Here is a 22,349-nt window from a genome sequence, read left to right on the forward strand (position 1 = left end):
AAGCAAGGAGGAATGAGGGATGGCTAATCCTTTATCGAAGCTTTTCCCAAAATATGGATTAGGCTGTATTTGACTGTCAGGGGCTGTTTCAGAGGCAAATAGCTAAAGCAGATGTTTAAGGGATAATTGCAGTTTATTATGAGCACTGTTTGCACTGGCTCCCTAATATCTGGTGCTTCAGCCGTTCGTGCGATGCCAGAGTGCTCACTTCTGCTGGGGAATCAGATGAGGACGAGGAAGGAGGTGCTGTAATCAGAGCTCTAGCCCTTCTGCTGAGTTTGGGGGTTTTTGGGGCTCAGCGAATCCCTAGGGGACTGAGCCAGCACCAGCCTTGTAAAACCATCCTCTCCAGGAGGGCTTGGATGTGTTAATTATTTATTTGATAGGCTTAATCCTGGAGAAGGCAGATGCCTGCCAGAATCCTCCTGTAAATCAGGCCCATTCTTTTGCACATCCTTCTTATTTCACTGGTGAATGTGACACTTGGCCACAGTGTCGCGGCTGCAGGTGAACCCTCCGGTTGCCGATGCAGGGAGCGGCGGCAGGAGCAGACCTCAGCCTCTCACCAGCTGGCTTCCCCCCCACCCCTACACATCAACCCAAGATGGAGAGGCAGCTGGTGGGACTCGGGAGGGCATTTATACCCTGGGAGCTGCCAATCATTCTCACATGAAGATTTTTCGGATGTGTTGAGCACCTTATAAACCTGTGTTTAGCAGCTTCCCTGGGGCAGAGAGGTCGTGAGTAATATTCCCTCTTTTGCAGGTGGGAATCTGGTGTGGGATGATGAACTGATTGACTCCAGTCCAACATCTCAACCGTAAGGCCCCCCTTCCCTTCCGAGTTACCTACAAACCATGCCATGAATTTCTGGGTTAGATTTTAACTATTCGGGATGCGAGAATTGCTGATCCTGTTCCTACCTCTTTAGATCTTCCCTTTGCCCCTCCCTGATATCCCAGCTGGTGCAGCAGCAGTGTTGCAAGCAGAGTGAATTCGTGTCCTCACCTCCGCTTTCATTCTGGAAAGTCATTAACGTGAAATTGCCAAGCAGAGAAGCTCCAGAGAGTTTAACGTGGCTACTTTATATTGCTGCTAGGAGTGTCTGGAATTGAAAATAAACCTGTGCTTGCAACTTCTGACCCTTTCATCATAAATCCAAACTTCCTTACGTGTTTCTCTTTGCTGAAGAAGATGACTGCGTTTCTGTCTTCACAAAAGCGTGTGTGCAGCTGAGACACAGCTGCACAGGAGCTGGGTGATATTTATTTGTAGGGTTTTGCTTGCTGGCATTTTTTTTGCAGATGATCCCCAGAGGAAATAACCCAAATGTGTTAAATGAAAACAGTTTTTATGTGGTGTGTGGCTTGTTGGCCTTGCTTCTATTCTTGGGGGATGGTTGTCCACGTTGCAAACCACAACTCTGCGATTGCTTCTACGTCTACGCAACAGCATGTGAGTGAACATCATGGCCTTATCTGCCCTCACACACCAGTTTCTGTGTCTCAGAGGCCAGGGTGTGCTGTGGTGGTCCTAGATCTCAGCTGAACCGTGTCATGTAAGAGAAAATGCTGATTTTGTTCTTCAAGATTGCCCTGGTGCTTGGATCATGGAATCATAGAATGGTTTGGGTTGGAAGGGACCGTTAAAGGCCATCTAGTCCAACCCCCCTGCAAGAAGCAGGGACATCTTCAACCAAATCAGGTTGCTCAGAGCCCCGTCCAACCTGGCCTTGAATGTTTCCAGGGATGGGGCATCCACCACCTCTCTGGGCAACCTGGGACAGTGTTCCACCACCTACCTCATAAAAAATGTCTTCCTTGTGTCTAATCTAAATCTATCCTCTTTCAGTTTAAAACCATTATCCTTTGTCCTATCACTACAGAGCCTGCTAGGAAGTTTCTTCTCATCTTTCTTATAAACACTTCTTATAATGATGTGTTTTCTGTAAATAATCTCAGGGAAACAAGATGAAATAAATGAGCTTAAAGTTTAGTGTCTTTAGTTTTGTGTCTGTATGGGGGAAAACTATGATATCAGCCTCCTTAAGGGTAGGTCTGAGTTCAGCTGGAGCTGGGCCCAGTCTGATGGAGGAGGTACTAATCTGTGGCAATTGGGTTAATTAAGCCTCACAGGCTGGAGATGTGCTGCAGATCAACCACAGGTTATTGTGCTTGGTGCTGGGATCTCTGGGTCTATATCTTCTCAGGGTTTTGCAGGAAGATGAGAGCTTATTCTGGCTATGTGAGCTCTGATCTACAGCAATCATATTATCTAGCTAATACATCCTGGCTGTTGATAGAGCAGGTTACAGACGGCTCAGTGCTGTATCCTTACAGCCCTGCAGACTCACACCTGCCTGGGAAGCAAATAAAAGTAGCTTATATCTCCCTGCAAAACAGCACAGGCAGCTCCTGTCTGATATTCAAGGTCCTGGGCTATGGGGGAAGGCAGACCAGATGATTGCATGGGTCCTTTTCTCCAAGTTCTTTAGCTGGAGTAGCTGGCTTTGGCTGTTCTTCAGGGAGGGGAGTGTGTGGGAGACTGTGCACCAAGGAGGATGCCTAGGTCTGTGCCAGCTCTGATGGATTGCTATAGTTTCACTGCTTGTTGGTGCAATTTCCTGTTGTTTGAGATGGAGTTTCATCCACTGGTAAGAAGTCTGCTGGGCCTATTGAGGCTTTTCATCTTCTTGGTGGTGAAGAAAGCTGTTTCCCATTTTTTTTATTTTCCTTTAAAACCATGGCAAAGCGGGACTTTTCTTTCCTTGCCCCTCTTTCTACCGTTTGTAGAAGATCTGGAAATTTATTGCTTTCAGTCTGAAGTGATTCTTCTCTCAGTTTGAGTGAGACATATGCAGTTTTTCTATAGCCTTGAAACACAGATCATGTTAATTTGAGAGCTTAAGAGTTTCCAGTCAAAGTAGGCCTGATTTCAAGACCTAGATTCTGCTCAGATCCTGCATCCGTAGGATGATTTGGGTTAGAAGGGACCTCAAGAGATCATGTAGTCCAGCCTCCTGTTCAAAGCATGATATGTTTTAATGCTAGATGGTTAGGCTAAGTGAATCCTCTGGAGTCTTTTTGCAACCAACTGGCTCTATCAGAAGGTGATCCAGTGCATTACAAGGTTGATTAGATGGCTTTTTCTCTGACACTTCTCCTTTATTCCCTTGATGATGGAGGTGGTTTAGATGACCACTGTAGGCTACTTGTGAAGATTTAATATGGCTAAACCTCAGTGAGATGCATCCCACACCAGGTGATGTGTTGAGTAGCAAGTTGGTGAACAGAAGGCTTGTCACATGGCATCAGACCAACACACTGCTCCTCTCATTAGCTTGTCTCTGACAGCCAGTGTCTCCCGTCTCACAGAAAGATCTGCGTAGTGTCGCTGCTTCAAACACATTTATACTTCCTGAGTAATCAAGCTGCAGTTTTTTTTCTTCCCTGACCTATGTAATGAAGCTGTAATTGTTCTCATTATCCAGAGAAACACTCAGTTTTCGCAAGTTGTGCTGTCAGCGGGGGTGTCCTGCCTGTCTGAAGTGTGGTCACCAGCATGGTGGTCCTAGGCCTCGGATGAATTTGGCCTTTGGATCTGGGATGCAGATTTATCTTACACTTTTGCTGGCATTGTAGACTAGCAACATCCTGTCTGCTGCTCATGGAGGCTGTTGATCTGATCTGTAATTGCTCTTTGAGATGGTGTTTTAGCTCCAAAAGGGCAGTCCACAAACACTAATGACTCTTGCAGGCCAAAGCTCAGGCTAGCTGTTCCTTACTAATGGCTGTTTGAATCCCTCATAGGTTTTATGTGCTTATAAATACATTTAGGACACATTATTCTTCCATTCAGTAAACCCATCTGTAATTATTCCCTGTAATTGCTGGGTGAGGATAAAATGAATCAACTATCAGGCTTTTACTGCTCGTGAACTCAAGTAAGGAGCAGCGCATATTCTAGCCACGCTTCCAGGAAGATGTGAGCTCAGACAAAGAATATTGTCGTGGTCCTTTGTTACTGGTATATGAAAACTAGGCAACCTTCCTGTTGTATACAATTAATCATTACCTTTCTAGGCCTTAGTCCATCAAAACATTTTAAGTGGGTGCTTAACTTCAAATCTGTGAGTGGTCCCAGTGAAGTTTGACATCTAACTGCTTTGGCAATCGTCTACTGTGATAATTGAGGCTTCATCTTTATTTGACTTTCTATGGAAATCTTTATATTGGCAACCTGTATTAGCCTCACCTACTGTCCAGATGGTGCCTTAAGGTAGAAGAGTAGGTACTGTTAAGGTAGAACAGTCCGTACTGTTCTGCTGCTGCACTTCTGTGATTCCCTGAAGTTCAAAGAAACACCCTCAGATAACACACATTCCCAGTGTGACGACAAGCCTGTTGAGTTCAGAGGTGATAATTAGAGATTAGGCAGCAGCATTAATGAACAGGACCTTTTCTCTGGTTGTTAGGAGTTCATGGATAACTCCAACAAATGCTGGAAAGCTCCCATAACAGCTGTGAAACCTCCCCTCCTCTCTAAAGAACTTTGGAGAGTTACAGTACCCCAGTAAGATGGATAAATGTGGATAATCTCTATTCCATAGGGAAGAAATGGAGACTCGGGAGGATGAAGTGCCCAGCCCAAATAATGTGAGAGAAGGACCCAGGACTTTATGGTTAGACTAGCCCCAGGAATGGGGAGTGTGTGAAATCGCCATCTATAGCGTTTAATCCTTGGTCCTTACTGCAGATTTGGCCTGGGCTGACCAGCTCTCTCCCAGACAATGGCTGAACATACCTCAGGAGACTGTAATTTCAAAGATGTAGTTTGGGTGCTGCTACAGAATTTGGTGGTGGGAGCGGAGTGATTATTCAGGTTTCTTAGATGTGAACCTTACTATTGGGTCCCAGGGCCAGAGTGCAGGCCAGGCTCTATTTTACTTGCCAGTGCAGATTTAGCTCAGTGGTTCTCATTCTGGATCCCATGGGAATGCTATGAATACTTTTTTTTCTTGACAGAACTAGGTATGTTTAAGACATTTTCAGCAGACTTTTCCTTTGATTGCTAGGTCTTGACTAGTAAAACTGACTGGTAAAGCAGTAGGAAAAAGGCTTAACGTAATGTATCCTGCTGGGCTGTCATTCAAGAGAAGGAAGTTTCCAGTTCTTCTGTCTGTAACTCATCATACAACTTTGGACAAATTTTTTCCACCTCTGTATTTCTCTAGTTCTTCCTTTGTCATTGATCTGTCAGCCTGCATAAATTATAGGCACGTTATGCAGTGGTGTCCCTGCTTGGATGGATACTTCCCAAACGCCTAAAGAATGGGTGGCTTTGTTGGTTTTTTTTTGTTTGTTTTTTTTTTTTTTTTAATACTTTCTTTCTTTTTGTATATAGCTGTTAACAATTGATGACAATTTCTGTGGCCTGGATATGAATGCCCCCTTGGGAGTATCATCCATGGTGCGAGGACTCCCCATTTTCACTGAGGATGGAGACAGAATGACATCTGTGATTGCCTACGTCTACAAGAACCACTCCCTGGCTTTTGTGGGCACCAAGAGTGGGAAGCTCAAGAAGGTAAGACCTAACACAGTCCTTTAACTCAGATTTTCATGTTTTCATGGAGATTTGCAGTGTTGTGTTGAGTGTGAGTGCAGTACTTATCCTAAGATGCATCGCCTATTTTGAGGATAGTAAATTTTGTTTCAGGTTGGCTAAAATATTTTTTCACCCTTGAGGGATAGAGCTGATGTGAGAAAGGATAAAATCCTTCTTCCAAATTGTTTTTCATCAGCAAACGAATATTTCTGAAGTCAAACCACAGACAGACTTGATGCAGTTTACACCCAACAGAATATTTTTGTGTTCAGACTGTCTCTAATTAAGTAGTTGATCACAGGGTATCTATGTGTGCTGGAGGAAAAATGACTGTGGCTGAAGTTTGTTAAGAAGGAGGATTCATGCTCTGGAGATCTTTCTTCAAAGCAATGTGACTGGATTGTGATTTCACCACGAGCCCAGCATGGGATTAGCAGTTGCTCTGTTTAGGTCAGGCTGGGTGCCTGTACTGAAGGAAGGGCGTTTTCATCAGAAGAAAGCTGTGCCTTGAAAGATAATGAGTGTTATGTTTATGGTTGACGCCACATAAACCCAAATACAATAAAGAGTGTATTTATGTTCCTCACTGTGCATTCTCACTAAAAATATGCCTGTTGCATGCCTGCAGCTCTGTACTTTGCCGTGTAAGGCAATAGTAGAGAGGCTTCAGGGGTGAAAACTGGGAATCGTCTACCTGTAGTTTCCTCAAGGCAACAAGAGATTTTAACAGTGACCTTCTCATGCTAGTGATGGGTACTGCATCCATGTCAACTGCTCTGTTCCAGTCTGGCCCTGTTTGTCTGAACACTCAGCCCAGGAGTGTTGCAAAACACTGTATGTGCGAGGACATTGTGGCTTTCTCATAGTAATAGAAACGGGTGAGAAGCTGAGAAAGCATGTTGGGCAGAGCCTTGGGGCTTGGCTTGAGTGTTTATTCCTCTTACAAATAAAAACTTCAAGATTGCAGGAAGGAAGGTGCTATGAAAAAGTGGCCCACTATGGCTTGGCTAGGATGGACACAGCAGGCAGGGGAAAGAAGGGAGTCATTTGCTCATGGATGCTTAAGGAAGGTCTGAATTCTCTGGTTTTGTTCCTCTACCTGTTTCTTCACTTAAAAAGAAAATCAGGGTTGTAAATTCAGATGGCATTGCCCCCATGTTGGTGGAGGTCTGCAAGGGAAGCAGGATCCTGCCCACTGGCAAATGTCTTCGGCTTTGTTCAACAGAGGAAAGGCTGCTGATGCTTTTGAAAAGAGATTTTTTTTTTTTTTTTTTTCCTAACAGTCTATTCAGTTGTATGGAAAAGGAGCCAAATGGTTTTTTAAACAGTTGTAATAAAAATAATCTCCTCCTCTGACTAATTAGGTTTTGCTTCCCTGTCATCTGTGATATCATAATAAACTGTTTAGTTCTCCAGTCAATCTCTTGGGGGAGAAAAATGGGGTAGCTGAGATTTGAATGGTAAATATCCAAAAGACCTGAACAGTTAAGAATGACTGCTGCTTCCCTGCACTCGCAAGCTTTTGGTTTTTTTTCTTTTGGCTTCGGGAGAAGCAAACTCAGACACAGCTCTGTCTTTGCCTTTGCAAGTCACGTTGCAGAATCCAAGATCTGACTCCTTTTAACCAGGGAAAATAGGAGTGAGAAGGCTTTTAGTGCTTTACAGAGTGTGTTAGGGATCAGGGACAGCCTTATAGGGTAAAGAATGAGAAGAGAGGAGATGAACCGGCTGATGTAACTTGAGAAAGCTGCATTTTATTCCCTTTTTCCTAATGTACTGAATATACCGCTTGTGGTAGTTAGTGTGTTGGGTTCATGTGTCAGAGCAGAGCTGGGGTCTCAGGCTGAGATCTTTCTCGGTTGAATAAGCTTCCACCAGAGAGGCAGAATGCAAGCAAAACGGGGCTCCCCTGAACACGTGTGGTGGTTTTGGACCAGTTGATCCAGGCTTCTGGAAGCCTTAACTTCCTGCAGGTTCAGCCCCATCCTTCCTATGACTTCTGCAGTCATCGACTCTCCTTCACACACTGCCCTTCTCCAGAGCTCCTGAGGGGATTTTGGATCACGACCCCAGCCCGTTTTCCCCTCTGAGTGCCACACAAGCCCAGTGTGACACTCAGGATTTTCACTTGACACTCGTCAGCCCCCACTAAGACTTCATGGGCCTTTGAAGCTTTGTTTTCCATCTTGGCTGGTCAATCAGGTGCTTTTGAATAGGAAGCAAGGGAAATACTGCATCGGTATTGCAACTACAAGCGTAATCCACTATCTTAGCATGAAGCTTGATTTATGTTTTAAAAAGATGCCTATGGGTAAATTGGAATAAGCTTTGTAGGATTAGATGAAACCCCATGTACCAGTGGACAAAGCCCAGGAGCTGTCACTGTTTTGGTGGTGTTTCTTTTTTTTTTTTTTTCCCCCCTGCTTGCTGGGTCCTACCATGGATGCTACATACTGCTGTTTCTCCTGGTGCTGTGCAGCTACTTGGGCAAGGTACAACGAAGCGTTTTGGATAGCATGAGGAGAGGAGTTATGAGATTATCTTCAAGATGGCAAGATCTACTCAGTTATTGTAAGACTTGCTGCAAGGAATTACAAGATGGTTTTGGAGAAACTTTCCTTATTTTCCCTGCAGTTTCTGTCTCTTTCTCTCTTGTGTGTATTTTTATATGAAAGTGGCAGACTGTATATCAGATTCTGATGTATGCGATCCGTGAATGCTCTGCAAAATACCCACAGTCAGAAAGCGATATCTGTTAGTTGATATACAAATGCCACGTATGTCAAAGGAATTTATCCAGTGGCACACACAACTGAAGTAAAATATTGTGCTTTACAGGAACAGATCATTAAAATGAAAACTAGCAGCATATCAGGAATCTGCCCGTGTAACCAAGACAACAAAGAGAGAAAGAAAGGAAAAACCATGATAGAGATAGGGTAGGAAAAGAGTGAGTGAAACAGAATGACAAGGTTGGCCCCAGCTATTTCACTGCCCCAGGCAAAATGCATTTTCCAACCCTCGCTCATTCACATAGCTACATGTGCAGACCAACAGGAAGGCTCAGAATAATGTGCTGTAGAAATACGCCCTCCAATTCTGCTGGCTTGTCCACAGCACAGCCTGGCCCTGCAGAATGAAGATATAAATAGGATAAAAATGCAGAGCTGCGGAAAAGAAAAATTCCACCTCTCCGTATCTCATGTGTAGAAACCAGTGCCCTTGGATTAAAGGTCTGATGGGTGCTTGTTTTATCTTGGGGATGGAGAAGAGTGGCCCAGGGATGAGTGGGTTGGGACTCAGCAAGGCTCAGTTCTTTGCTCTGCCTGAAACTTCTGATGTGCCTCCATACCTCATTTTCTCTCCTGCAAAGGGTAGGAAATACTTTGCTTGCTCAAAGCAGCACTGGAGAAATTAATGCACTGAAGGTTGTAAGCTGTGTGATCATATCAAACAGCTAAATTAGACAGATGGGATGGAAAACCAGCTCCTGACCACTTGTGGGCATTAAAGATCCTGCGGTACATTTTACTGAGAAATATTTCATCTTGCAGCGCTTTGGTCAGATCCCAGTATCTGTAATTACCTCCTGTGCTGGCCAGCCTGTAGTGTTCCCCACCCCGACGTGGTACTTCCATACCGTGTTGGTAAGCACTGCCACAGCTTTAGTATACTCCAGGGTGCCTGGTGGGCTTTGTTGGCAGGGCGAGTACCTACGTACGATGGGAACAAAACCTGTGGCTGAAAGCCAATCGGCAGCCCTGTGAATTTTTAGTGGGGATTTTTTTTTTTTTTCAGGAGATAGGAAAGCCTCACTTGAGTTTAATGAAGGTCTGTTTTGTCTCTCCACAAACAGTGCAGCAAACCACGGGGAACAGGAGTTATTCCTGGGTACGTGCTTCCTACAAACCACTTGGCTGTAAAGCAGCCAGGTGCCGAAATCAGCTGGCTTTTTTTTTTCCCTTTGCACACTCTCTCATTGCGCGCTTCACATCTTTGCTCTGGTGGCAGGAGAAAACTAGAGATGTACCCACGGAGAAGCTTTGCATGGTTTTGTATGCTTGTTTAGGATTTTTTTTTTTCCAGTGTGTCTGGCCAAATTGTGTGCCACTAATACCTGTCATTGCTAAGGGAGTGTGGCAGAGTTGAGTATTGTATTCCTTCCCTAGGCATTTAAATTATGGGTCATTGCTTTTGTGCAGATAGTTTCCAGTCAAAGAAATACAACTTATCTGGAATTATTCTGTGTGTAGATGCAGGAGTAAAGGGTGATTTAAGTTTACAAATGCCGACTGGGGAGCAGCCCTTGGAATTGCACTTCTAACAAAACAAAGCTCTTTGTCCATTTTGAAATGATTATTTGAAAATGAAGTAGTAGTAATTTAGACTTATTTGAAACTTCCCCATAAGACGTATTTTTTTTTATTTCATCAAAATATTTCACTCAAAGCCTTTTCTATGCTAAATTCCTTACAGAGAAAGAAATTTGGCTTAAAACCCAATTCTTTCACTCTGCAGCCTGTATTTCATTTTTCATAAAATCTCATCAATTTGTGGTCTTTGAAGGGCTTTTTAGATTTGGACTGCCATTCAAGGTGAAGGTTTTCATTCAGATCAGACGGCTCTGAAATTTGTCCAGCACTTCCCACCAGGTATTACCTCTATTTAGTAGAAAATTCTCAGTATCAGCCACTTTCATGAACCACCCTCTGGATTACCCTGAACCCTCGAGGCTCTGCTTTCTTTGGATCCAGAGACAAAAAACCATAGGGAGCTTTTTAGATCTGAGAGCTCAGATTTGCAATTCTCATTTTGGCCTGTCTCACAGTTGTGTTGGGGAAGGTTGGTTTTCCCAGATAGATAGTTGGATTGGAAAGTACACGCAAATCTGAGCGCCTGCCAGTTTCTGGCCATGTAGCTATGGCTATCCCATCCCATCATCTGGCTGACAGCTCTCCTGGTTGGATGCTGTGGTGCTGTTTACAGCTCTCCTGCCTCAAAGAGGGAGTGGGAACTGCTGATGGGTATTGAAGGAGTCAGCCTGTGGCTTGGAGAAGATGCACCATGGTCTACAGTATTGTCAGCACTTCTTCAGTAAGATAACCCTGAAGGACATCCCAACATGCAGATTTTTATCATTGCTGATTGCTATGATGGATCCTCTTGCTAGTCATTGCCCTCTCACATGTGGGGCGAGGTCCCTTCCCACAGCAGCGTTCATCCCATTGAGAAGGAAAGAGCAGCTGAATCCTGATGGGACTGGCAGTGTGGGTCCTTCTACACAGCTGGATTGCTCACAAGTGCCGTAAGTGGGCAACAGAGGAATGAAATGGAGTTGTTCATCCCAAACAGATTAAGCGAGGTAAAAGGGTGCAAGAGATGGGCAGAGACCCACAGGTGATAGAGCTCTGGGTGGGTTGGTGATATCATGATGTACCCACATGGAGAGGAGTATCTTCTTTTTCTCTGATACTGGCGGGTTTTTGAATATGCACAAGATGAGAAACCCTGCTCAGTTTTGATGTTCCCTGGAGGATATTCTGCTGCTGACAGCTCTGTGTGAATGTCAGCAGGGAAACTCTGCTTCCTTCTCCCTCCCTCTGCTGCTTTGAAAGAGTCAGGGGGGGTTTTAATTTTATTTTTTTCCTCAACTGTTTGGCAAGTGGACTTGACTGCTCTGAAAACATCCTGTAGAGGCTCTGGCTCCTGCTGGGAAGCTGGTTTCTGCAAGAGAGGTTTGTTCACCCTGGCCTCTCCTCACAGCTTCCTAAATCAGCGGGAGTCCGAATGCTTCACTCACTTGTGATGGAGCGGTACCGCTTCCCATCTGTATTTGACGTCTGTGAAGGCTGCAGTTGTCTGTGTCCTACATTGATACACAGTCACTTTTTAAGAAGTTGTTGCCAGTTTAAATGCCTGAAGGGTAGTTCAGTTTTCTGGCGGTAGTGTTCGGAAAGCTGTGATTTTGGTCGCTGTGGTGTACTTGGCACTTGCTGCTCGTGTTGGGTGTACCAACAGGCATCCCTGAAAGGGGTGATGATGGGAATCTATGTGGACATTGGGCAGTAACACCCATTTGTACTGGGTCTTGTAAAAGTCGTTGACTGGTGATACTAGAGTCCAATATGACCTAAAAGTGTTGGGTGATCTGATACTATCTCCATGGGTGAAATCAAAGATGTAGGACTTGTGCATCCCAGTTGTAGGCTGTTGTGCTGTCTCTTTGAAACCTTGTGGGTGGGTTACACTTCACCTTTCACCAGCTAAAGGCCAAATTAGGTGGGAAGCAGGTTCCCTTGTGCATCTGTTCATCCCAGAGCAGCAGTCAGTTGGGAGCATCGGGATGAACAGCAGGGCTGCCATCCAGAGGGACCTAGACAGGGTGGAGCAGTGGGCTTGACGGGAACTCATTTAAGAAGAAGTGTGAAGTCCTGGAAAAGAGCTGCCCCTTGCAATCATTCAGGCTGAGGAATACCTGGCTGGGAAGCAGCTCTCCTGAAAAGGACCTGGGGATCCTGGGAGACAGCAAGTTGCACATGAGCCATCAGTGTGCCTGTGCAGCAAAAGAGGTCGACAACATCCTCAGCTGTACAAACAGGGGCACTGCTAGTAGATTGAAGGGAAAGTGGTCATCCTGAACTCAATTGTTAGACCATATCTAGGTACTGTGCCCAGTTTTAGGCCTCTCGATACAAAAAAGAGGTTGATCAACCAAGAGTAAGTTGAGGAGAGGATGTAGAGATTGGCCAGAAGCTAGAGAACCTGCTCTGAGAGGAGAAGATAAGAGAAATGAGCTTATTCAGTCTGGGGAAGAGAAAACTTGGAGTCACCTAACAGCAGCATTGACATACCTACAAGGTGGTTATTGAGATAATGGAGACAGGCTCTTCACATTGGTAAGGGGTGGGAGGATGCAAGACAGCAGGCATAAGTTGACAATGGAGCCTTTCCATCTGGATATAGGGAAAAGCTTTTTCCCATGAGGACAGGAAGACATTGGAGCAGGTTGCCAATGGAAGCTGTGCAATTTCCTTGGAGGCTTTTAAGGCCTGACTGGACAAACCAACCTGGTCTGATCTCGCATCTGACCTTGCTTTGAACAGGAGATTGGACTAGAGGCCTCTTGAGGTCCCTTCCAGCCAGGTTACCCTTTGATCCATCCTCTGCTGCAAAACCCCAGGCCCTAAACCACATCAGAGGGCCTATATCCAGACTCTGCTGCTGAACTGGTGCAACTGACACTTGTTTTAAATACCCGCTAATTGCTCCATCACTGCAGGTGGGTGCTCTGCCTCTCACACCCCACACCCCTGGAAGCTTTGGGACTTCCCGATACAACTTGTCAGTGAACACACTGGAGTTAGCTCATTTCTACTTGCAGTACCTAACTTCAGTAGGAAACCCCCCCCCTTTTTTTTTTTTTTTCTGCTAGGAAGTTTGCTGTTCCCAGCAAGAGTTAGAGCCTGCTTTTTGGCAGAGAGCAATTACTTTTCCATGTTTCTCCTTCAAGTACCCCTCTCTTCTTTCTGACTACTCAGCCATCTCCGTGCTGGTGTGCAGGGTTTGGCTCAGCTGCGCTTTTGCTGGGCGCCTTGCGTACACGCCTCGAGTGCTGCTCTTTCTTTGGAGGTTCTGGTTTAACAGTGCCTCAGAGTCTTGTCAGAGGTGGGATCTTGTGACCATGCAATGAGATTTGCAAATGACTGTCTAATCCCTCCAGATGCAATCTGTACTTCAAAGTCCAGAGGCACTTGTTGGCTGCTATCATGCGTTCTGCATCGGTGGTGCTGCGCCATGCATCTTTATTTCTGACTCCGGGAGAAATAGTGGGCTCCAATGGACCTGTTGCAGCAGGGAAGGCAGCAGGTTGTACCATCATCTCTTCCAACTCTTCCTCTAAGAAGCTGCAGCTTGAATTGGGCAGGTTTCCAGTCCCAAAGCAGCTGAGATGGATTTCCCCACAGTGGGCTGAGGATGCACGCCATGCAGGCAGGGGCACATCAGTGACAAAAGCAGCCAGAAAGGGACAGAAAAGAATGTCCTGCTGCAGGTTACCTTAGAATCATAGAATGGTTAGAGTTGGAAGGGACCTTCAAAGGTCCAACACCCCTGCAAGGAGCAGGGACATCTCCAACCAGATCAGGTTGCTCAGAGACTCATCCTTGCTGAAATCTGTGGGCCCTGCAGCCTCCCAGGGGACCGTTTGCAGTGATGCTGGTTGTCACTTGCCTTGTCATGGCAGGTGATTTTCTGCATGGTGTCACTAGCTCTGTGCAAGATGTGTGGAGTGTTTGGGCTGCAACACCTGACGTGGCTGTGCTGTTGATGGAAACCATGCAGGGGTGGGACACAGGGAAAAGGAGATACATCCTCGTTCACCTTGGTCTGTTCATTTCTCTTTGTCCTTGTCCTTCTGTTTTCCAAGAAGTGCTCTGGATGGGACATTAGGTGATCATCTTTAGCCTTCACCTGCTACTTCTGCTCTCCAGGGTGACAAAGAGAGGCTATTTAACTCCCCGGACACTCCATCTAATGCCCGGATGGATGCCCAGCCAAAATGGCTCTTGTCATTCCTTCCTCCTCTCTATCCCCTTCCCTTTTGACTGGGATAATGACTTTTCAGGGAGCCCTTGAAGTGCCTCTTGCATCTGCCTTTGATTTGAATGCCTCTTGCCTGCTGACCCTTCTTACGGGAAGTCGGCTTAAGTGCGGTTCTCCTAATTAGTTTTGCTTTAATTTAATCTTTTGAAATAATTTTATCAAAAAGAGGAAACCTTCTAGCCACTCCCTTGTTTTATCGGCTTGTTTTCATGTATGGTCTCTGGGTTTATTTCTCTATTTCCCTTGTCTCTAGATAGGACATCATTTGCATATTTGATTAAGCTCCATATGTTATCAGGGAAGCAGTTGAAAGAACAGCATGTCCCTGATAAGGCACTGTGCATCCATCTCTTCCTTTCACCATCCTCCACTCTATCCCCCTCACCATCCTGCAGCCGTATCTGTGCCCAAAATCACCTCAGCAGTCTGTCTCACCTCCTCCTCCTCCCTTTGGCCAGATGACTGATCTCTGGTTCATTTCAATGCGTATCAACGCAGATAGGCATTGATGTAGACATCACAATTCGACAGCTCCTGTCTTTGGGAAGGAAGCAGAAAGGGTGTAGAGGATGGGAACCGAGCACGGATGAAAATGCTAACCATGATAACGAAGTCCAGGTTCAGATCCCTGCTTTCTCCAAAGCCCTTCACAGGATCCTGTTGTGCTTATGGGATACATGTTGCATAGAAGATGCTTGTTCCCACTGTTTACTCATTATGTTGTCCAAGGCTTTGCTGAGAGTCTCAGCTGGACTATTTGCCACACATATTTGCTGCAGTCTGGACTGACACCTTTAGCTCATCTCCTAGGTCCTGGAAATGACTGCTGTGCAGAGATAGAGCAGAATGTGTTTTAAAATGCACATATCTATATATGTGCGTGTGCATGCAAAAAAAAAATATTACCTAAAAGTTTAAACTCAGGCCTTCAGGCTTTGTTCTCTGGCTACTGCTCTGTGAAAACAATTTGCCTTAAATAGTTTTCCCAGCTCACCTCTAGGAACCCTTTAATTTAAAATAAGTTGTGGATACCCCTGAGGAAACTGAGGGAAAAGCTCAGTTTAACTGTAATTCTCCTCCCCACTGCTGATGCTTAAACTGGGGAGAGCTTTGCTCAGTTTGTGACCCATAACTGGGCATTTCTGGGGGTGGTCAGAGGCCCGATTCCTAGGGTGGGAAAGGTAGGGTGGATTCGTAACAGCAAAATGTAGTGTAATCAGCCGCGTTGCTGGAGTTGGAGGAGGGACCACAGCTTGCATAAGGGCATCTTGGTTATTCAAAAAGAGCTGTTCCCTCAACTGATGTCTCAAGCTTAGGAACAAGAGGTTTGATTTATGAGCCAGCTCTTAATTAAAAGGCAAAAAAAGAAATGTTCCTTCCTTCATTAGGATAAGCAACTTTTGACTGGAGCTAATTTGAAGAGTCTCTCCACTTCTCCCCTGCACACACCCAGACTCCCCGGTATGTGGCAGCCCCTTGGCATCAGCGCAGTGGTTGCCAGCCCCTGTTAGGGGGCTTTAATGCCATCTGCATATCCACCGCTTGCGGATGCTGCTGCTGATGTTTGTGAAGTCAAGCGAAGGAAAGCAGAAATAAAATCCCCCCTGTTCCTCTCCAACTTGATCTCTTCCCCTCGTGCTTCTTTCATTTTGATTTAACAACTTTGGCTTGCTATACCTCATCATCGCTCTCATATTTAGTCTCAGCGGCAGCCTGGCTTGAGAGCAATCAAGCTTTGATAGATTGCTGGTTGTCAGACTCATGTATGTGAAGCTTGGGGGGAGGCATGAGAGAGTTGTGCTGGTTTTTGTAGACCCCAACCCATATGGTGCCTGCGGGAGTGAAGACATGTGTTGCTATGCAGGATTCAGGGATCTGTTCCTGCTTGGTCTGACACTTGTCTTTTTTTTCTCCGAAACCCTGTCAGTAGCCTTTCACCTCTCCTAAATGAAACCAGACGGAAGAGCTGCAGGTCCTTGGCCCTTTCTGAAATTAGAAAAGCTATCATTGCTGGGTGAGGGGTAGAAATACGGACTGAAAGCTAGACCAGGACGGTTAATCAAAGATGTAGCTGCAGTGAAGACCCCTGCGGTGCTGTGCCCATGATGACCCAAAAGTGTCTTGCTAGCTGTGATAGCAGCAGCTAACGCGTGGTAGTGTCAAATCTAGATTAATGTCAATATTGCTTTTTTCATGAACTTGACTCTGTCATTGCTTGGCTTTCTTCATACTGGCCAGTGTTCTACCAGCTATGACCCCAAGGATGATCATTATCTCCGAAATTTAAAAGGAGTTGAGTTGGAGTGGTATTTCAATGCAAGACCCCAAAAGGAAATAGATGTTCTAGCTGGGTTGACATCTGTACTTTACTAGAGACAACAGAACTGTATTAACGCAGATATCCCTTCCATGGGTCACATCCCATAGAAGATCAATCCTGGTAAGAGTTGTTCTTATCTACCAGCAGCATTGCATCAAGTATGAGTCCGTGCCTCCAAGCTGGGATCCCCCTTGGTGCAGTAAGCCTGGAAGTGTGTGTTGGAAACAAGTTGAGCACTCTCAGGCTCTAATGGGAGAAAGGGTTGGGACCCTCGAGATGCCAAGAGAAGCAAAGTCTCAAGAGGAAAGTTGGGACCTAGTCATCTGTGGGTTTCAGCTCTGGTTACACTCTGTCATGCTGAACATGTTCTGCTGATGATTCACAGGGCTGGGTCACTTTGGATAACAAAACATGAGCTCCTAAGGGATTGCGGTGGGTTTGGAAGCTTTGCTGATGTTTCTTTTACTAGCTGATGTGGTACATTGGCAAAGGACCCCAAAACGCTGTTGTATCTGTGGCATCCTGGAAATGAAAACCACTGCTTCTACTGCCAGCCGTGCTGGTATCCCACCCTATGGGATGCTCATGGCTGTGGTCTGGAGTCATCTTTCCTTCTGACTTCTTGTAACTTTTTTTTTTAAACTGAGGTTAGCAATAAATTCCAGCAATGTCAGGGAAAAGGTTATCACTGAGGCTGGCAGAGACCTCGCCGTATTAATTTTTCAGAACCGTTCTGATGAAATCTAATTAAACACAGCGACCGACACTCTGCAGATCTCCCCATGTTTGCCTCATTTGTCATACGACTGATTAAGGCTGGGTTATCGGGGGAGTTTATAACTTGTGATATCTGCTGGGGTGGATGTGGTTTCACACACTACAGGCACTTTGATCTTTTCCCCACTGCCTACAAGTTTCTGTAGGTTTCTCTTGGATTTCTTACGCAATCGATTTATCTCCTTGGGGTCTAAGGGAACTTATTGATAATAGAGCTAACCTGAGCGATGAGGAGATGTCGTGCATGCTAATGCATTTCTCCTGCCCTTTAGACAGCACTTCTGTGTTGGTAAGTGATAGGACCTTGGCATCCTGTTAGGTTTGAGTATTTGACTGTCACTTATCATGAGAACAACTCATTTATTTTTTTGTTTGTTTTCTTAGAGAATAGAGAAAATTTTACATAGAGAATACACTAAAAATGCCCGAACCTGTGCCAAATCAAAAATAATTGCTTCTTTTTTTTCAACAAACAATCCTCCAAAGCTTTGAAAGTTTTATGGTCTGTGAAACAATCACTTATAGTTATTTGACCTTCCCAACTCCCCTTTTCTCCGTTTTTTTTTGTTGTTGTTGTTATTGTTGTTTAATTAGCACTCTTCTTACAGGTGTTTCTGCTGTGAGATAGAAAAGTCAGAATCTTTTAATGCTTTCAAGACCCGTCTCCCCCTCATGACAATGTAAATTAATTCCCAAAATCCCACCTAAATTCTGAATTTTTAGCTAATTTACTATTCATGGAGAACAAGAAAACGTTTCCAAATTTGTGTATCTCTGTTTTCCTTGCACGTCTATCTTGGCATGCAATATATGGAGAGGTGCAAGATCTTATGAGACTGCTGCGTTTAAGCTCTTTGTTAAACTACTTCTGCTGGCTTAGCGTTTTTGTCTGCTTGGAAGCTGGAGAGTTGAATTCACCTGGGAGCCCCAGTAGTGAAATAAATTACCATAATACAGTGGGAAAATAAAAGATTTTAGGATGGTGAGTAGTGTGGGGCTACCCTGGTGTGTTACATCTGTTCATTTAAGATGTAATACGGCTTTGGCTTTGGGCCACATGACTGAGATGTTCGTATTTCGAGGGGAGGGGGCTGCTTGGGCTGGGGGGATGGAGGGAAATGTGCTGAAAGTTCCAAATGCATCCTGACACTAACTTTTGGCAACTGTAATAGCAAGCTAAAGCTGAACATTAATTGTTAATTCATGAATTTTAAGCCAATCTCTTATTTTTAGGGGAATTTGACACTTTTATTTTTTTTATTTTTTTAGGGTACTGGTGGTGCTGCAAAGCAGTGATGGGAGGGCAAGAGATTAAAGGACTTGTTGCAATTAGTATCCCAATGCTCTGCCTTTGAAAAATTGTTGGCATGATGCATGTATGTGCAGATGCAAGACAGTTCACCAAGGTGTTATATGCTGTACTGTGCTAGAAATAATTTGTCTTTGGCTTGAACCAGAGGAACGTGCTAGGCGAGATCTGAGCTCTACCCTTCTTGCAAAGTTCTGGGTAGTCCCAGGTTACAATGGGGCAACCGTCAACGGGACCTGGACAGCCACAAACTCATTATACTATCATCTGCCAGTACTTAAGATACTGGCATGGAGATTTCCACTCCCCCCCACCCCCACTGCATTTTCGTCTGGATCATGCTTTGGAGCCCCTGCCTGTCTCCTGCTCTGTGATATAGCCCAGGCTACCGCTGTGCTGCTTTCTTCCCTGTTAAGGAAATCTCAGGCGCTTTCCTCTTAAAGCTCACACTGACATTGCCATGGAAGTGCTGCCCTTCTCACTGCAGAAGGCAAGTCCCGCTAGGAAAGATGATATCACTGGCACTAAATATACACACCAGCCATCAGGCCCCTTGTCCGTGCCAGGGATGCTCTGGCAGACTCTGACATGACTTATTTTCTATGGTTTTTTTTTTTTTTCAATTCTGTCTGTGGCAGGTGATTTAATTAACTGCTCTTTAATTGCTTGCGGAGAGCCCAGCTATTATTTGTTTGTTTTCACTCTCCTGACAGAAACTCATGCCGGTGGTCTCCTTGCAGTTCCCTCCTCCATGATGCATGGATCAGTCTTGTCACCTGGTTTCCAAACCTACTTCTGTATTTTTTTTGGAGGGGGATAGAGCTGCAAAGTTTGGGATTCGAGTCAAATTCCCAGAAAGTTCAATTTCAGGCTTCCAGTTCAGGGTGCTGTGGTGGAACCTGCTCTTAGTTACATTCCCTGTGTGCTCTTTGGATGGTCTCGGACTCATCTGATGACTCCCCCTCTTTCTCCTGCTGTTATGACAAAGGAGAGGAGAGTGGGAAGAAGGTGTTTGGGAAAGGACTGAGTTCCTCCTTGCGCACGCAGTCTGGACTGAGAATGGGGTCTTAGCAAGGTTTTCCATATATATGTTCACTGGGATAGTCAGTGTATGTTGCTCCTGGATCTTCCTCACATCTGCTGCATCTTGTGGTCAGCGTCCGACCCCATTTCCTCTGCTGTCTTATCATCTGCACCCTTTCTTCCCATAGTTACCTTGCCTGACTGTCCTTTTAACTTGCACATTAGGATATTTCTGTTTTCCCTCCCCTGACCCCCTTGTTCCTTGCTGATAAGTAGCTTCCTTCAAGCCTTCGCAATTTTGATACTGCTGAATAGCCCTTAGGTCTTTTTCATCTTGGATGTCCATCTACAACTTGATCTGAGCATCAGACTAAAACACAAGAAATCTTATTTCAGTTTCCTGCTGGAGAGTGTCTCCAGTCCAGGGAGAGAAATCAGACCTTTTAGGAGACATCTCCTTCTGCAGAAGACTGAAATTACCCATTTTAGGTCAGATGAATTGTGTCCTGAAAATGTCTCTTTCTCTCCATTAGCAATAAAGGGACCTGAGGGCAACTTTCTCAGATGTAAGCACCCCTTGTATCTCTATTCCATGTCTGTAAGTGACAGTAATGGTGCTTCCCTGCTTTGTCAGGGGTCTTGTGAACAATTAGTGGTTGTGAGGTGCTTCAACATTATCGTAATAGAAAAGCTTAGTGTGAGATTATTTTATGCATGATTTTCCTGCTGGATTTTGATTAGTATGCTCAGATGGGGTCATTTATTTTGGTCCTGGGTATGATCCTTTATTTTCTTAATTCTAATGGAGGTGGCTTATCCAGCCTCTTCTATGAAGCTCAGACGATCTCACCTGGCCACGCAGCAGCCCATACACCTAAAGGTCGCAAGAACGTATGGAAGATGGCTTGAGAGTGGGGACACTGGGCTGCAACATCAATTCACGTGGTTTTGGAGTCAAGAGGGGCTGCCAACAGACCCAGCACGTGTGCACCCCCAAGGGATTGATTCTTTCTGATGTTAGTACAAATGTTCCCTAAACTGCTGAAAGCTTAGGAAAAAAAAAAAACTTCAGACTCATTTAAAAGGGAAAGGGAGCCTGCAGAATTTATAGCTTCTGCAGTGACCGAGGGACTGCCAGCAAATTCAGAGAGTTACGAGTGGATAAGCAGCCTGGTCTCTCGTTGGGATCACACATCTGACAGTTGCAGGGCTGGATCTGATGTTATCCCGATGAATTCTGTTGCTGCACATGGGCAGGGCATCGCACCACCACTGCACGATGGTCTGGGTGATGGAGCGCATTTTGACGACATATTTTGGAATGTCTGACGTACTTTCATGTGATTTGGAAACTGAAGTTAGTAGGATGGGATGGATTAAAGAAGAGGGGAAGTATTTAGGCATGCAAAGATGCAATCAGGATTATTTGAAAAGTACTTAGGTGTATGATCCCAGTTTGCAGGAGGTCCTTGTACCCAGCAACTTGCAATCAGAAATGCACAAGTAACTGGAGCAGGCAGACACCGAAATGGGAAAATGTGGAAAGGAGCAAATTCCTTAGAAGGATCTGAATGAAGTGGAGCAGGTGGTTGATGGGAGAAGCCAGCTCAGATTGAGGGTGATGTGGAGAACGCGAGGACACAGAATAGTCAGAAAAAACTTGGAATGACATAATGGCCGAGCAGGAACCCTTGATCTATTCCTGGCTCTGTTGCTGACTGTAGCATGACCTCAGGCAAAACGCTTTCCTCTCTATGTGCCTCCTACGCTCCTCTCTACATAGCCTGCGAGTTCTTCAGGGAATGGGCTGTCACTTGCAATGAGCACGTCCTGCAACCGAGCACAATGGCACTTTGGTTTCATCTTGAGGTTTCACAGCCAGCTGAACCGTTAGTTCAAAGCTGGATGTTGTTGGGGTTCAGCTGCTTCCAGACTCAAAATTTCCGCTTGCAAGACTTCACGGCTTGATGCGAGTTGTGGCTGCTTCCACGTGACACAGGCCTGTGTGTTTGTGCGAGGGCTTTGGCTGAGCTCTTTCAACACGTAATTTTTCTTATGCCCTCGTGCATCTCTGATTTCCCCACCGCGCTGTACGCAGGAATGCCATGCCTTGGCCTCCCAGCCCCCTCCCAACAGGTTGATCATAAATTAGGTTCTGATGTGGGTATTGAATTTCACTCCAGCTGCTGGAGCTGTGGCACATCTGTGGTCCTCCTGTGGTTAATGGCTTCACAAAAATGAAGCAATAAAGGTTATGATGGCTTTGTTTTAACCTCATGGCCCTCATTCTGTTCAACAGGAGTGTTTCTTGGGAACAGTTAAAAACCCACTGCCTGTATTTTAAATATCTCCCAGTGATATGCCATCTTTGAGCAGCTTTTATGAAGTGCTTTTAGTTTTGAAATTTAACAAAGCTGAAGTATCTTTTTTTCTCTCTCTTTTAAAAAAAATTTTCTTCAAGAAAGATGAATTGACTCTCTTTAAGATAAACAAACCCACCTCTAAATTGTGCCTTGCTTTAACATTTACATATGCCAGAGAAGTTGGTGCAAAGCAAAAAGGGAAAGGGGGAAAAAAAAACCCCACTTAGCTTGAAATGTTCCAGTGTAAGTGTGTAACGCTGTTCTGAGGGATGCAGGCATGCACGTGGTGGGGATGATTTGTCTGTGAAGAACAGTTCACAGCTCTGCTCTCCAATGAGCCCTTCAAGGG

The 22,349-nt window shown here is 45.1% G+C and overlaps 1 protein-coding gene across 1 annotated transcript in view; it reads left to right on the top strand.

Annotated features, from left to right (window-relative positions):
• The window catches only part of PLXNA4 (plexin A4), a 414,876-nt gene that overhangs the window by 15,595 nt on the left and 376,932 nt on the right, over positions 1-22,349 (top strand). Inside the window, exon 2 of the mRNA XM_086744556.1 lies at positions 5,404-5,586. Within this exon, the coding sequence (XP_086600682.1) occupies positions 5,404-5,586 (183 nt within the window). The remainder of the gene's footprint in view (positions 1-5,403; positions 5,587-22,349) is intronic.

This window comes from Chlamydotis macqueenii, chromosome 1 (genome assembly GCF_036417535.1).
Source record: "Chlamydotis macqueenii isolate bChlMac1 chromosome 1, bChlMac1.mat, whole genome shotgun sequence".
NCBI lineage: Eukaryota > Metazoa > Chordata > Aves > Otidiformes > Otididae > Chlamydotis > Chlamydotis macqueenii.